Raw genomic sequence first — 16,201 nt, 5'->3', positions numbered from 1 at the left:
TCCAACAAGAAGATATAACCATTATAAATTCCTATGCTCCCAACAAAGGAGCACCTACATATGTGAAACAAATACTAACTGAATTAAAAGGGGAAATAGAATGCAATGCATTCATTCTAGGAGACTTCAACACTCAACTCACTCTCAAGGACGGATCAACCAGACAGAAAATAAGTAAGGACACAGAGGCACCGAACAACACATTAGAACAGATGGATCTAACAGACATCTACAGAACTCTACACCCAAAAGCAGCAGAATACACATTCTTCTCAAGTGCACATGAAACATTTTCAAGAGTAGATCATATAATTTCACTCATATGTGGAGTATAAGAACAAAGAAAAAACTGAAGGAACAAAACAGCAGCAGACTCACAGAACCCAAGAATGGACTAACAATTACCAAAGGGAAAGGGACCGGGGAGGATGGGTAGGAAGGAAGGGATAAGAGGTGGGGGGAGAAAGGGGGCAATACAATTAGCATGTATAGTGTGGGGGGGCACGGGGAGGGCTGTGCAACACAGAGAAGACAAGTAGTGATTCTACAGCATTTTACTACGCTGATGGACAGCGACTGTAATGGGGTTTGTCGGGGGGACTTGGTGATGAGGGTAGTCTAGTAAACATCATGTCCCTCATGTAATTGTAGACTAATGATACCAAAATAAAAAAAGGATCAAGTTAGGAGGGAGAATACAGAAATAAAACAATAATAAAACTATTTCTGGAAGGACTTAAGAGTAGACTGGATGAGGTGCAAGAGGCCATTAATGGAATAGAAATCAGAGAACAGGAACACAGAGAAGCTGAGGCAGAGAGAGATCAAAGGATCTCGAGGAATGAAAGAATACTAAGAGAACTGTGTGACCAATCCAAAAGGAACAATATTTGCATTATAGGGGTACCAGAAGAAGAAGAGAGAGAAAAAGGGATAGAAAGTGTATTTGAAGAAATAATTGCTGAAAACTTCCCCAAACTGTGGGAGGAAATAGTCTCTCAGACCATGGAAGCCCACAGAACTCCCAACACAAGGGACCCAAGGAGGACAACACCAAGACACAAAATAATTAAAAAGGCAAAGATCAAGGACAAGAACAGAGTATTAAAGGCAGCCAGAGAGAGAAAAAAGGTCACCTATAAAGGAAAACCCATCAGGCTATCACATTGTTTTTTCATGTGAAAGCTTCATAAGAGTGTATATCAATCATACCTTAAAAAAAAAAAAGAAATGAGCTATGAAGCTTTGAAAAGACAGAAGAACCATAAACGTGTATTGCTAACAGAAAGAAGCCAATCTGAAAAGGCCACCTACTGTATGAGTCCAAACATATGACATTCTAGAAAAGGCAAATACTAGAGAGAATAAAAAGTAGAAAGATTTGTGAGCTAGGGGCTCAGTGGGGAGGGAGGGATGAATAGGTAGAGCACAGGGGATTTTTAGGGAATTGAAATTATTTCCTATGATAGTATATAATGAATATATAGCATGACACATTTGTCAAACCCAAAATTTTAACTGTAAAACTCAAAGGGAGACCTAATGTAAACTCTGGACTCTAATTAATAATTATGTATCAACACTGGCTCATCCATTACAGCAAATGTACCACACTAATGCAAGATACAATAAGGGAATCTGCATGGGGTGGGTCGGGAACTATCCTATCTGCTCAATTTTCTATAACCCTAAAACTGCTGTAAAAAATAAAATCTAACAAAAAAATCCACACTTACAGTAAAAAAACGAGAAAATACAAAATGCAGATGGGCACTGCTGCGCTAGCAGATCTTCAAGTGCCTCGACCCCCTAGCTCCCAGTGATGCTCATGGAGCTCCCTCCGTGCCCTGCCTCCTGCAGGTTTAAAGTCTGACTCTATGCTAACAGATCAATCTCAACTATAATGTTACAATAAATTATCCATTAGGATGGATGATGCTGAGTCACAGGCTACCTGGGACACCTTAGAGCTACCAGCTTTAAAAATAATTTTTTATCAAAACTGGGAAACATCTTGGTTTTTTTACCAGTTTTGCTCAGGGAAAAGCAGTATACAAACAACATAAATAACTTAAATGTAGGTTTAAACTCAGTGATACAATAGGATGAGTATTTAATTTCTGGCTCCACAACATTTGAGGTAATTTACTTCTATAACCATTTCATTCTTTTGTCAATTTTCCACAAAAAGTAATTTCTGAACAATGGAAAGCAGTCAGTTACGACAGTGACAAATAGGCATCTTTCTCAGTACAGTGAATGTACTGAGTCCCACCAAGGCCATGGGAAAAGGTGGCACAGAGAAGTCTTAGGAGCATGGCTAACGAAGACAGGCTACTAACTAACTGAGTCCAAACCCCAGCTCCTGCACTCAGAGCTGTGCAACCTGGCGGAGGTTTTCTGAATCTGTTTCCATGCCTATAAAATGGGGATAAAACAATAACCTAATCTTGCAGGATTAAAATCCATGTGAAGTGCCATGTAGAACACCCAGTACAGAGCAAGTGCTCAGTGAGCAAGGCAGCGTCACTGCCCAGCCCGCACCACCCAGCCCTGGAGGGCCCCTGAGCAGTGGTCACTCACCGGTGCATATGGGGGGCTGTACTCTCTGTACTTGCGGTGCCCCTTCTCGCTGGGGCTAAAATCTGAGTCATCTGAGAAGTCAGAAAAGTCATCGCTGGAAGAAGCATGGCGCTGCAATGAGAGGAAGTGGACTTAGCGATTCTGCTGCAGGCAGGCCACTTGGGCAGCCAGCCCCGGGATGAACATCGCTGGAATGTGCCAGAAGGGCTCTGTGCTCAAGGTGAAACAACTCACCTACGGGTATTTAGTAGCAATGGAGCATGAGTTACCAACTCTTTTACAAAAGGTCTTTAACCAGTTTGGGGAAGGGAAAAACCACACTTAAGAATGCCCTCTGGCCTGACAAGCTTGCCCCCGGGGCTCTGGGCCAGGCCCTGGCCAGCGCCCAGATGCACCTCCCAGACTTACTTTGTGCTTGGATTTCCTTCTCTTCTTCGACCTCCTCTTCTCCTTCTCCCGCTCTTTCTTCCGTTTCCGCTTCAGCCTCCGGTGGGACTTCTCCTCATCCGAATCGCTGTGGTGCTTCTCCCCCTTTTCCTTCCGGCTCCTCTCGGGTCCCCCGGAGGTGTCCTGGGTCTCCTCAGCCCCATCATCTTCCAGTTCCCCTTCTTCCAACTCACCATCTTCCCTACAAACCAACCCCAAAGCCAACATGAATACAGGGCTTGAGGAGAAGTCCACGGGTTCCGGGCCGGTCAAGGCTGACGGAGTGGAGGGGAGGGCCCGCCTGCTGTGAGAAAGAGCAGAAACCCCTGCAAGGGCCCGGGGAGCACCGGGAGGCCGTGCCCCTTGTCCCATCCCTCCCCCCTGACAAAGGGCTGTGCCTGCTCCCGTCCAACCTGGCAAGGACCAACACCATTGGATTTTAAAGGTAGTGTCACGAATACCAGGACAAATCTAAGTCCACATTTCCCAGTGTTCTTCAGGACTTGAGTTCTAAGAAAAGTGATGGCTTGTGGTCAAATGAGTTGAGAAATCCCCATCTTGGGGATTCCCAATGCTTCAAGCTATAACACAAGTTTTCAGAAGTCCTATAGTCAAGAACCCGTACAACTCTACTTAAGAGCATTTCTGAAGCTCACTTGACCACAGAAGCTTCTCTCAGGGAACACGAACTAGCATCCCTCCCAGAGGGCGGTTGAGTGCAGTGACCCGGGGTCACCCGCTCCACCCAAGCCCATGAAGTGTCCTGTGAGCTGAGGGTGGTAGCTGTGGACAGAGGAGAGAGGGACATGGTTCTGAATCAGGGGTGACCCACAGATCCCTGGGCCCTATGCACAGGCAGGTGTGGACTGCAGCCTGAGGAGGCTGAATGTACTTTACAAAAGCCCTCAAAAGTGCTTAAGAGCCACCAGTAAACAGTATTCTGTCTCCAGCTTTCAAAGTCTGACCCACCCTGTTTGCTGCATGGCTCTGGGCTAGGGGGAGATTGAGCAGCTCGAGAAAGGGCAAGGGTCAGGGGGAAGGGTTGCAGGCCCCAGACCCTTCCCGAGGTCCTCACAACGCTGTTAGAGTGCCCGCAGGAGCGGTCACCGACCCCCGCTGCTGACCGACTTGCCTCCCCTCTGGGTATCCCTTCTGGCTCCCCATCCTACAGATCTCTGTTAACTCCCCTACGTCAACCCAATCCCCAGTACTCTGAAAAATAAAAGCCCTCTCCAAACATGACAGATGCTGCCAACAGGACATTCTAAAATATCTAGGTACCTCGGGGGGTGGGGTAGTGTGTGTGTCAGGGGGATAAATAGGGTTACGAAGGAAGCAGCTGGGAAAAGAACCCAAATCCAAATTTTGAGCCAAACCCACAGACACAGTTCTCACAAGTACAGGAGATGGTTAAAAAAATAAAAATTTCAAATTTTAAAAAAGCTTTCAAAGTTCCTCATCCACAACCATGGAAAAGCATCTGTGAGAGCATTAAAAACTCCTCTTCAATTAACTTAGACCCAAACTGGTAAAGAAGAGAATGTAATGAACCCAGGACTCAGAAAGCTAACCCCAGAGGGAACTCATCTTGGCAGGAAAGGCCTGAGCTGTGCAGACAGGGCTGGGTTCAGGGTGGGCACAGGCCCGGCTGGCGAGCCACCTTGGAGCCCCAGCAGGTTCTAGTGGGCTCCGTGAGAAACAGCAGGCCCACGTTTTTTCCCAGACTCCTTCCCAGACCTCTCGCTTCGGCCACCCCCTTAGTCCCGCTCCCTCTGTCCGCCCCCCACTACTCTCCAAACATCAAAGGAGACCTGCAAGAAGGGCCTCTCTCCTAACTCTCATTCCCATCTCAACAGGGTCCAGTCAACTTAAATCCAAGTGGCCCAGCCCCCGGATAACCCAGCAGAGGTCAAGGGCAGCTCTCACATACACAAGCATGACACAAAACTCTTCCTGATGTTTCAAAGGAAACAAGACAGAGAGGTGACCCATGAGCACCTCATGTTGTTTCCCTGTAAACTACCAGGTTGCCCTGGGCCAGCCCTGCAGGAGATGCCAGGGACACTTTGGAGGAGGTGGCATTCCTGACAAATGACACACCTTCCGGCTTGGGTGTGGCCCAGAGAATAAGGCGAGGAGCAAAGCCCTCGTGGGATGAGGCCACTCTGCTGCAACAGCCTCACCCACAGTGAGCACCACCTAACTGGGAAAACTGGTTTCAGTGGGCTGGCCAACCCAGGGGAGAAGCTGTTACTCAGCGGCATGGCACACTTCCTGCTGGCAGTGTGGAGACACTGAGAGCGTGGTTACTGTAGCAAACAGGACGTGCATCCCTGCTGGGAACACTGTGGGCGGGCCTGGCTGCCAAACTGTCAGGAGAAATACAGGGAGAGGCAGACAGACACAGTGGATCTGGGGAAGGCCCAGACAAGCAGGACAGGGAGAGGCTGGTATTCCATGAAGAAAAGCTAAAAAGAACATCATTCTTGACATTTTAGTCTGAAAGGAAAAAGCTGAGAAGGACATGGTGTACGTACGGTACCTAGACTCCCAGGGCAGGGATGGAGGGAAAGCAGGAAGACAGGAACTGCTTAGACTCCTAGAGTCCAGTGAAAGAAGACAAAGTCCAAGAGCTCGAATAGTCAAAGACCCTCCTGGGGCCAGGAGAAGCCTGTCAGAGCAGAAGGGACAGTGGGATACCATCAACTCTCTCATTTCAGATCAGAGGAATTTAAAGAGAGACTAGGTGAAGGGACTTGTCAAGGTCAGACAGCCAGTGGATGACATGGAAAAAGCCAGAAACTGACTCATTTCCCCAAGGCTATCGGTAAGGACAGAAAGGGAATGGGGAGACCACTCTTCAACTGCCTATACTTGATGCCACAAACACTTCTGAGCATCTTCCCTGTGTGGGGTCCTGTTCTGTATTGTTCCAGTAGCAACAATTCAAATTACAAGAAACGCAGTCCACAAGGAGCCTCCACAATGCAGGGCTGGGGCAGCTGAGCCAGAGCTGGTTTCTCAGCTCCATCTGCTCCTGGGCAAGGACACCACAGCACAGCAGGCAAAGGTCTTGCCCAGGGTCAGCTGAGGCTTCCATCCCTGTCCCAATGCCATAAGCCAGCTTGGATGCATGTGTAGGCTGCCCTACATCCAAGGCCCGGAGGTGCCATCCAAGCAAGTCCATCTGACCATCTTCCAGAATGATTCTATAAAGTCTTCTCATTCCAAAGGACTTGCACAGGAGTCACGTACAGCATTCAAATCCATCCTACAAAGAGTCTCTGCATTCTATGAACAACCCAGGCATTTCTAAGCTCATGAGAATCTACTGTATAACTTTTTACAAACAGAGAGTGAATACTTCAAACTTTGGTTTCTTAGAGGATAAAATAAATAGAATACAGGATTAAAAAAATTGCTGGTGATTTATGAAGGGGAATGGATCATGGGGAGGGAGCACCAGGACAGTGACACTCAATTGACCACTCTTGTGTTATCTGTGCCACCTGACCCTGCTGCACTCTCAAACTCCTCCGTGCCCTGGGCTGGCTAACCTCCGTTCACCTTCAGGGATGCCCTCTGTCCTTATATAGGAGATTTACAGCTAAATGCCTGTATGAATACAGGGTCTCTTTTCCTCAGACTCTGTTCAACAGAGGAAAAACAGAAAGAAAATCAAACCAACTGGGACAGAAATCCTGTAGGCCACCGACACGACGGCACAAAGGCAGTCTCCACAAAACAGCAGCCAGATTTAAGCGGCACCACTAACAGACTGCCAGCAAAATCCATGTCAGAGTGGTATTAAACACCGAGGGAGCATGCTTAATAAGCTGTGACATAATCCCCCAAGAAAGTGGGGGAAGCCCCACGGCACTAATCATTTCAATCTAGCCCTGCCAAACCCTCTTGAGACAAGCATACAGGAGAAACCCTGCAGCAGCAGCCTGGGCAGACTGCTTCATTCCCCGAGCCTGGACTGGCAATGCTGCAGGATGGCTACGCCGGCGTGAGCCTGACAGACCATCAGGGACAGGAAACCAACCATGCTGGGGGACCGACTTGGAACCCTTGTACAAGAGGAAATGGGAGAGGCCTATGCCTTCCTGAGGGTCAGGTCTCCCTTGTTCCTCCTGGACTAAGCTTCCAGGCATGTAAGTTTCCATTCGCAGAGCTGTTGACAGCCAGCTCCTCCTCTTGGGTCAAAGGCTAGATCTGGATGCTCATTCTAAGGAGTGCCTATTCAGCCACCTCCACAGGACACACAGATCACGGGCTTGGCAAAAACAGTACTTGGTAAAGCAATATCATGTTTCAAAGCAGGCTAGCCCCTCTTACCAGCCTACAGATCTGGGCACCAGGCTTCATTCTGCAGATCACATCATTCAACCAGCTCTGCTTCTTCCCTATCATGTGCTCTGTGGAATGGGATAACCATACCTACCTCATGGGGCTGTGTTGGTTAAAGAAGATAAAGTGGATGAAGCCCTTGACCTGGGGGACAGGCACAAAGTAAGTCCCAGACAAAGAGTAGCTATTGGCCTTAAGAACCAGCGAGTCCTCTCCGTGGTAAGCCTAAACTGGCTGAATACTTACTGGGAAACGTTTTCTGTGGAGGAGCCATAGCCAACTCCCCTTGGGGGCCACTGCTAACTGCTGGCCACCAAGTTGCCGCTGCATGTGGTCCAACCATGCTTGCACTTCCCTCTCCCAAAAAATCCTGTGGACAAAACTGACAACTCGGCATCTCCCCTCCCTCAGCTCTCACCTAGGTGGTATCAGAAAGTAACCAACTAAGTGGCTGATAGGAGGGAAAGGCTGACAGGAGGGAGAGCTGGCCCCAAGAAGGGACAAATGCTCTTTACAGAAACGAAGCTTGGCACCACAGAAAGTCTCTAAACAGGAGCACCAGATGGAAGCTGAAAGGGGCCTGGGTTTGTGCACCTACCTTTTTTCAGGAGAAAAAAAAAAGAGGAGGGGGGCAAAAAAAAAAAATGATGGAAACTCATCAACAGTAGTTGTTACCTGAAGATCATGAAAGTCCTTGACAAGAGGCAGCTAGATTAATGTGAAGGTCAGGGTCATGATCATTAGCTGCCTGAACTCTCAGCAAATTGCCTGGGTAGGCTCTGAATGACCCATTAACTAGGAACAAAATTACAAAAATTACAAGGCAGCTTGGCCTCTTCAAAAGTTTAAGGACAGGCCTAAATGCAGAAAAGTCCAGGTTCCCCAAATCCGACCCTGCAGGACAGCTGTTTACAAGTAAAGGCACACAGTCTTTCCTTTAAGAAACTGGCTCAGGGCTCGTGCCTGAGGACGGCCCAAGACCTTCCCTCAATTTTGGATGTGGTGAAGCAGCCACGGGGGTGGAGGAACCTCACTGAGGTATTTTCAGAGGCAGGAAATTCTTGATATAAACCTCTGGGTCTTGCCCATGTTTTTCAGTGTCCTTACTACCTAGGTTCATCCACTAGAAATCAAGAGCTCTGTGTCTCCCTTTCCTTCAACATTCTCAGGTGTGGTCAAAACCGGCTCTGTGACACGGCACCATTTCCAGGGTAACGCACCCACATCATGGACACCACCTGAGCCACAAGCACAAACCAATCCCAAGAGAAGAGAAGCCTGACCACTAGCACTCCAAAGCCCTCACTTCAACCTGAGTGGGCCAGCCCACCCAGAGCCAGGACCTGGTTGTGACATCTATTGCCGCAAGTCAATGTGGGGAACACTGGAGAAATCTGAGCCCAAATTGGGTATTTGAGATATTCATTAATTATTATTAATTTTGTTGGCAGGAATATGGTTTTGTGATTATGTTAAATAAAAAAAAACTTTAAGAGATTCATACTGAAGAATTTACGGATGAAATGAGATCTGGAATCGATGTTAAAATAAGCAAGGGAGGTGAGAGAGGTAGTAAGATGAAGCAAAAATGGCAAAGGGTATGTAATTGTTGATACCGGGTGATGGGTATATGAGGGCATATGATACTATTTTTTCTTTAATATGTTAGAAAATTTCCATAATATACAGTTAAAAAGTTGTTCCGAGTGGGGACAACTTCAGCAAAGCAGAGAGATTGTCAAGGTCCTTAATAAGTTAACTTCCCACAGAGAGGTGGATTCCAGGTTTGGGGGGCCTCCACCACCCCTCGCCAAGGCGTCAGCTCTCTGACCTGGTTTCCTCAACTACAACACCTGCCTGTGTACCTCAGGGTCTTAAAAGGTCCAAGAGCAATAGGAAGTAATCATGATGAACATTCTGTAGGAGCAACTTGCACACCGGGCACTACACTGCTGAGTTCGCTAGGCCACTTCTACTTGTCTCTCACTGAAACCCAGTAACAATCTGTAAGGTAGTGATTCATTCATACCCCATGTTATAGACAGGCAAACCAAGACTCAGAGATGGGAAGAAATTTGCCCACAGGGTCACAGAAGCAGCGACAGTCTAGAACCTGAGCCCAGAACTTTCTGATTCCAGGCCCAGCTCTTGACCTTTACCCTTGAAATAATTAGAGATTATCTGAAAAAGAGTAATTTACTAGACTGCCAAGTGACAAAACAAATTCCGCCCTCAAATTTATAACTGAGCTGGAAAAAACAGAAAACAGATTAAATGAAACTGTATTCCAAGAAATGCCAAAGTGAAGTAGTACTAAGACATGAGGGAGTTCCTTAAACACTGGTATACCTGTTTCAGCTGTGACCTGAAGGTAGTGATGGAACCTCCAGGATGGATGGAATTCTTGTAAGAATTCCCCGAGACCATGTAAATTAAGTGTTTAGCACCAACCTGGCCCAAAATAAATGCTTAAGAGTAAAATTTATCACTATGCAAAAACAGGTGGCTAACACAGTCCTAACATCAAATGAAGGTGACTGGAAATTCAAAAATCTGGCCAAAGATATTGGACAGTTAAGAAAATAAGAGGTGCACAGAAAGGCACAAGGAATTCTAGCGAAAAGCCAAATGGGGCTTATTCTAGTTGGGACTTAGCCCAAGATGGACAGAAAGCAATTCAAATCCAAGGGAAGGAGAACCAAAGTCCAACACTAAAAGGACTGCTTCAAAAGGGGGTATTATGATTGGCATGTATAATGTAGGGGGTGGGGGAAAGGGGGGGGCTGTGCAACACAGAGAAGACAAGTAGTGATTCTACAACATCTTACTACGCTGATGGACAGTGACTGTAATGGGGTTTGTGGGGGGGACTTGGTGAAGGGGAAAGCCTAGTAAACATAATGTTCTTCAAAAAAAAAAAAAAGGACTGCTTCACCCCAAGTGTGCGGCATCCATGCTGGGTTTGTCCAAGCACACACACCTTGGGCAGAACGTTTCTATACAGCTTCAAACAAACTGAGCAAGAAAAAACATGGCCTGCTAGAGGAAGGAAGCCAGTCTAAAGTGCTGTTTGCCTGAGTAGTTATTCTTCCTCACTCTGGAAACAGCCCGTGTTCTTGATAAAGGTATCTCTCTGATCCAAGTTTTTCCTGTCAGATGAACCTCTGAAATTTGATTCTCAGCAACAGAGTGGTTTAACTGACTCCTCACACCAACCATGTTTCAGATTGCTTAACAATGGAAAGATGCAGGTTTGCATCCAAGGAGGGCCGATCCCTGTTACTCCAAGAAGGAAAAGCTAATCATTTAACTTCTGAACTAAGACTTAACCTTGTTTATAATTTTGTCAGAGGAATCAATTTGGTTCCACTCAACATACATTCAACTAAGAAAAATCTTATTTCCTTCTTGAGAGAGACCTGGACTAGGTAGGACTCTTAAGATTTCTTATTCATACATCACTGAAGAACCTCTTGAGAACTGAGGTATCTGTATACAACTATTTGTTAACTTCCAGTCAATGGTGGGCTCTTGGAGGTCAGAGAAGAGGCTGGCAGTCACCACTGAGTTTCCAAGGGCCCAGTACATGACCAGGCACAGACTGGGTGGGTGCTTGGGGTGTATTCTACACAAAAGCACAGGCATCTCAGCAAGCCACACCCTCTTTGTCAATTTATCAAATGACACCAGACCATTTCCTGGGCAGCAGCTTGATCTTTCGCAACCTGATGAGGTTATTGAGGGGTTGTTTTTAGTCAAAACCTCATTCACCGAGTGCTGAAGGTTTCCTGATAGGCCAGAGGGTGACTGACAGGAACCCATACATGATCTGTGCCATCAACGGAGCAGATGAAAGTGGCCACCAGTCAAACCCCCCAGGGATGCAGCATGCCTCTGTTGCCAAGAGGTTGTGGTTCCCAGACTGCTCTGGTGTCCCATGCAATAGCAGTGCCTAGAATCCCAAGGAAAACTAAGCCCTGTATCTGTTAGGAAAATGAGGAGGGCAATAAACCCAAGCCACCTGCAATGGACATTTAGCCAAGTGACACTTGGGGTTGGGCCCAGTTCCCTTGGGTCTGGCCATAGCCAGGATGTGTTAGCTTCAATTCACTTTCACACGGGCTTCAAGAAGTCTCCAGTTACTTCTAATGAATGAAAATCCCTTCAATTTAAAGGTTCAAAGGCTTGGGCCTCCACATCCACTGGAAGGAGAGGAACACAGGAACAATAGGTACAGCAGATCACAGTGGCGGCAGAACAGCCCCCCTCTCTAGGGCCACCTTTAAGGGGAATACCCACATTCCCACCATCTTCTCCCACTACCCTCACCAGGACAAAAATGACAGCTGCTGTGCCGGCACAAGGCACATCATACCAGTGCAGGGGCCAAGCTTTTTCCTTCAAGGCCCAAATAGTAAATATTTTAGGCTTTGTGGGCCAGTCTCCATCCCAACCACTCAGCTCTGCTGTTTAGTGCAAAAGCAGCCACAGATGATACAAGCCAATGGGTGTGGCTGTGTTCCAATAAAACTTTACTTACACTAAAAAGGCCAGGTGGGCTAGTTTTGACCTGAGAGCTATATTTGTCCACTCTTGCCCTACATTCAGGGGCTTTCAAACTTTGACTGTAAGCCACATCTCCTCCTCTAATATTTCTCTCCAGCAAGTTTCACGAAGCTACATTTAACCTTTCTTGTGCTCTGCTTTTTCTTATCCTCTTCCAACTGTTTTTCAAATGCTGCAGACAAATCCATAAATGGACTTCACATCCTACCAATGGATGCATGCTGCAGTATGAACAATGTCATCCAGATCTAGGACAGTATATGGGTACAGAACTCGAGTCTGGGCACAGGCTGCCTGGGTTCTAACTCGGCCTCCACGCTCACCAGCTCTGACCTTGGACAAGTGGCTTCCCGTTTCAGTTTCTCAGCATAGGGTTGGGGAGAGCTATCACATGAGGAGCACTCAGAAGGCCCCTGGAAGGTGATCTCTGACCTTCACATGGCACTGCACAAGTCACACCTTCGGGAAGAGGAGACTGACTGAGGAGTCGAAAAACACCAAGTCGGGTGGGCCTGACCCTTGCATCCAGGGCCATCCACCATCCCACTCCATCTCTCTACCAGAAGCAGGCCAACATTGGAGCAAAGGGAACAAGCCAAGCCCAAGCTGCATTAACTTAGAGCTCTGGAATTCATGGTTTCTGGGACTGCCCACGAGGAACAACCGGGACAAGGGAGCCAGGTGCCCAGTTAGCTGCTGAGCCAAGGTTTCCCTGCTTGATCTGCCTGTAACCAAGCCACATAGCCTAACCTCACAGTTCATTTTTAAGGTATCTGCTCTGCAGTCAGGTACTGGAAGCTGCAGGGGCAGCAGAGACCCCTTACCTGGGCCAGTAGCTGGGAAAGAAATACGAGACCTGGTTATGGTGGTACCAGCCTCTGCCCAACTCTAAATCAAGTTCTCAGGAGAAAAGGCTCCTTGCACACTCTGACTTTTCTGCTCCAAGGAAAGCAGAAGACAAGCCTAGCAGTTTATGAACAAAACTAACTGACTCAGCCAAATGACCACGGGGTAGAAGCATCTTGGAGCCAGGACAGACCTTGCTCTTTTCTCAGAGACTCTGGAAATAACAGACTCGCTTAAGGTGATGTGACTAGTTAGCAGTGGGTGAGGTGCTAGCAACCTGCTTCCCAAGTTCCCAAGAGGGTTACCAAGATGCAGTACTGACTCAAATCCTAACTGCAAAAAATGACCACGAGAAGGTAGCATAGTTCAAGACAGCATGACTGTGCCAGCATCTCCGACGACGACACTGGGCAAACAAGAAACGCCTTAAGATGGCTTCCACTTAACTTTCAATCTCAATCGACTCCTTGCAATCAAATAAGCTGACCAGAAACCTAAGATAAATTGACTAACTTCAAAAACATAGATGGTATTTTTATTTGCTTACACACCAAAGTGTAAGTACTATTTAAATTTTTTCTCTAATAGGGACAGCAGGAAGATTAAAAAAAAAAAAAGACAAGATTCACTGAATGCCAGGCATTGTGTGAGTGCCCTGCATACACCCATTTAACTGCAATGACCTTGAGAAATGGGGCCTTATCCTCAGTACCCACAGACCACCGCAAGGAAGGCCAGTTCTGAACGCAATGTTATCACCTTCCGAAGCCCACACTGCTCCTTCATACCGTTGCCACCTCCGATGTTCAAAAGATGTCAGCACTTGCCTTACAAATAGGGAGCTGAGTCACCGATTCAGATACAAATGACAAAAAAATACAAGATTATACACACACATAGACACACACACACAGAGAGAGAAAGAGAGAGAGAGAGAGAGATCCTCCATCCACAGCAACCTGACCAGGAGATGCAAACTACACTCCAAGTATCCCACGTTCAGCTAAGGAATTATTCCAATGCTGGGATGCCACGAAGTCCACACCAACCAAAAAGCCATGTCTGCATTTTTTTCTCAAAACTGCCCATGTAAACCAACATAACAAAATCAATGCAAAAAACCTCTCACAGTCTTCAAGATTGAATCTTCATTAATTTCCAGAAGCAAGAAAGGCCCTCAACAGCCAAGACTAGGCTGATAAATTTGGAAAGCCAAATTCCATAAAACCTGGCTCCCCTCAAACAATATTTTACCTCAACTTGTCCAGGTGAACTTTATAAATGTTCCCCAGATAAAGAGGCAGCTTTTCCACTCTTTCCACTAGGTTTTAATTGAGAAACCGGCCTCAAACCATTTATCCTGACAGGTTTGCTTCCTCCAAGGAGCAGAGTGCTCCTAGCAGGTCCTTGAACCAACTTTAAATAGCACCTGCCAGAAATCTCAGACACTATCCTCCTTCCTCCTATTGCGTCAGTAGGTATGTTGCTAAGGTAGAGGCAAGCTCTTGCTCATTTAGAAACTTGGCCATTTCACTTACTATTTGTTCTGATTATTTTCTTCTGTCACTCAACCTCTTAACCTGGGTCAGAACCAGCCGCTCTGGTATGAGAAAATACTGACCATGGGGACCAAACTTAAGTTCTCTGGAATATATTTTGACCTAAAGCTATGCACAGAGGCTTGGATATAGTTTTACTGGTTATTTTCACCAGAGAATATTTACTGTAACTGGATCTGGCCTATACAAGATGGTTCCAGGGATGTGACAGCCACAGAAACATAACGGAAGTGAATAAGGCAAGCCTGAGATAGCCATTTCTCCCCTATCAGGGATGGGAAAAGATCTAAGAGAAAGGAGCAGAGGTGGAGGCATTATTAAATGATAAAATACTAAGCCAGTCCAATATGAAATAACCTACATCAACTGGATGGAAACATACAAACTCAAAGAGTCAACCATTCATCTCCAGCTTGCCATTGCCAGGCAGTCAACTGCTAGGAAAGCCATTTCCACAGGTGCATTTCTCTTGATCCCCTGGGATCAGCCTTCCTGGCCAGGGAAAAGCATGGTAGTGACTTTGAAAAAAGAGCTAGACTAGCTCTACTTAAAAAAAATTCTGGCTCGTCAACAATCAAAAATTTAAACCTTCAGAGCAAACTGAAACCCTATCCGGGAGATAGGACACTGAATCTGAGAGCCCTTTTGGGGAATCATATTTTCTTCTTTTGAAGAGCAAATTCGAGGGGAATAAAAAGTGAAGGGGCTTTATGATAAGAATACCCATGTTTTTATGGGCACAACTAGTATTGTTTCCACTGGGAGATTTTTATTTGCTTTCAGATTAAACCTCTCCAGACTAACATTTTAAAGATTTACAAGAGTGTAAGAGTTGCTGTTAAATCAGGGATTCTGAGTGACACCCTTTTTTTTGCTGTTTGCAACATCCATTAATTTGAATTTTCGCTAATAACTGGTACATCAGTTTGGGGGGAAAAAGGCAGTACTGTGACATTTCAAAAACAAACACAACCAAAACAGAGTTTGACATTAATCACTGGGGCTTTTTGGATTTCATGGACTAGATTCCTTTCAGAAAAACAACAACAAAAAAACAAACTCTTGCGTTGATATGCCTGAATGCTTTTTAAATGTTTGGGGAAATATTTTAAAATTCAATGAATGAATGCTAAAATTTTCACTTACAAAAGAAATCCCATTTCCTTAACACTTGATTGTAAAAGGGAAGTGAAATAAGCATCCTTCCACAAACTCAGTAGCCCTGGGCACTTGGAAGGTTCATCCGTTAGCATCCAGTTTCTGCGCTTGTCTCCTGGAGGAGGAATTCCACAAAGGATGGGAAAACTTCAAATAAATGCAATGCGTTTTCAGCTGACTCTGCGCACTGGAGTGTGTTCAGTTGGTGCTTCAGACATTTTTTGCAGGATACTGTACTGTGTGAACATTCTTCCTCCCACTATTGATGTTACATACCTAAGATCACCGCTTCACAGCAGTTGTGGCCATGCTGGGGAAGAACAAGTGGCTCACTGAATTGCAGTATATGTATTTCCTCATCTGACTGTGAGTGAACTTTTTTTCTAAGAATGGAAAAAAGGAAACAGGATCTTTTGGAGGGAAAGAGGGTTGTGTGTTAAAAAGTTTAATCTAACAAAGTATGTCAGGGACCAAAAGTTGGCAAGAGGGAAAAACGGAGCTTCAAAGTGTTTGTCTTTTAACGGAAGAACTTATGCTTGTAAAACACATTAGAAGTACAGTGTTTGGTTCTGCAAGTCATTTCTGTTGCTGTTTTTTCCTTGTATGTGTAGGAGAGGGGGAACTGGGTGCTGGAGGAAGTGTTCTCTCCACCATGACTGGGCGTGTAACACGTTTGCATCAACTTTTCACCGTCAGGCATGTGCTTCTGA

The 16,201-nt window shown here is 46.1% G+C and overlaps 1 protein-coding gene across 5 annotated transcripts in view; it reads right to left on the bottom strand.

The window, feature by feature from the left end:
• Positions 1 to 16,201, bottom strand: part of ZC3H4 (zinc finger CCCH-type containing 4) — a 43,415-nt gene that overhangs the window by 24,147 nt on the left and 3,067 nt on the right. For all 5 annotated transcript variants that reach the window (XM_036885337.2, XM_036885339.2, XM_036885338.2 and 2 more), the window contains 2 exons: positions 2,992 to 3,211; positions 2,584 to 2,694 (listed from right to left, as the gene is read on the bottom strand). In XM_036885337.2, coding sequence (XP_036741232.2) covers positions 2,584 to 2,694; positions 2,992 to 3,211 — 331 coding nt within the window. The remainder of the gene's footprint in view (positions 1 to 2,583; positions 2,695 to 2,991; positions 3,212 to 16,201) is intronic.

This window comes from Manis pentadactyla, chromosome 15 (genome assembly GCF_030020395.1).
Source record: "Manis pentadactyla isolate mManPen7 chromosome 15, mManPen7.hap1, whole genome shotgun sequence".
Lineage (NCBI taxonomy): Eukaryota > Metazoa > Chordata > Mammalia > Pholidota > Manidae > Manis > Manis pentadactyla.
The sequence above is the reverse complement of the archived record's forward strand: the minus strand, read 5'-3'. Positions and strand labels throughout refer to the sequence as shown.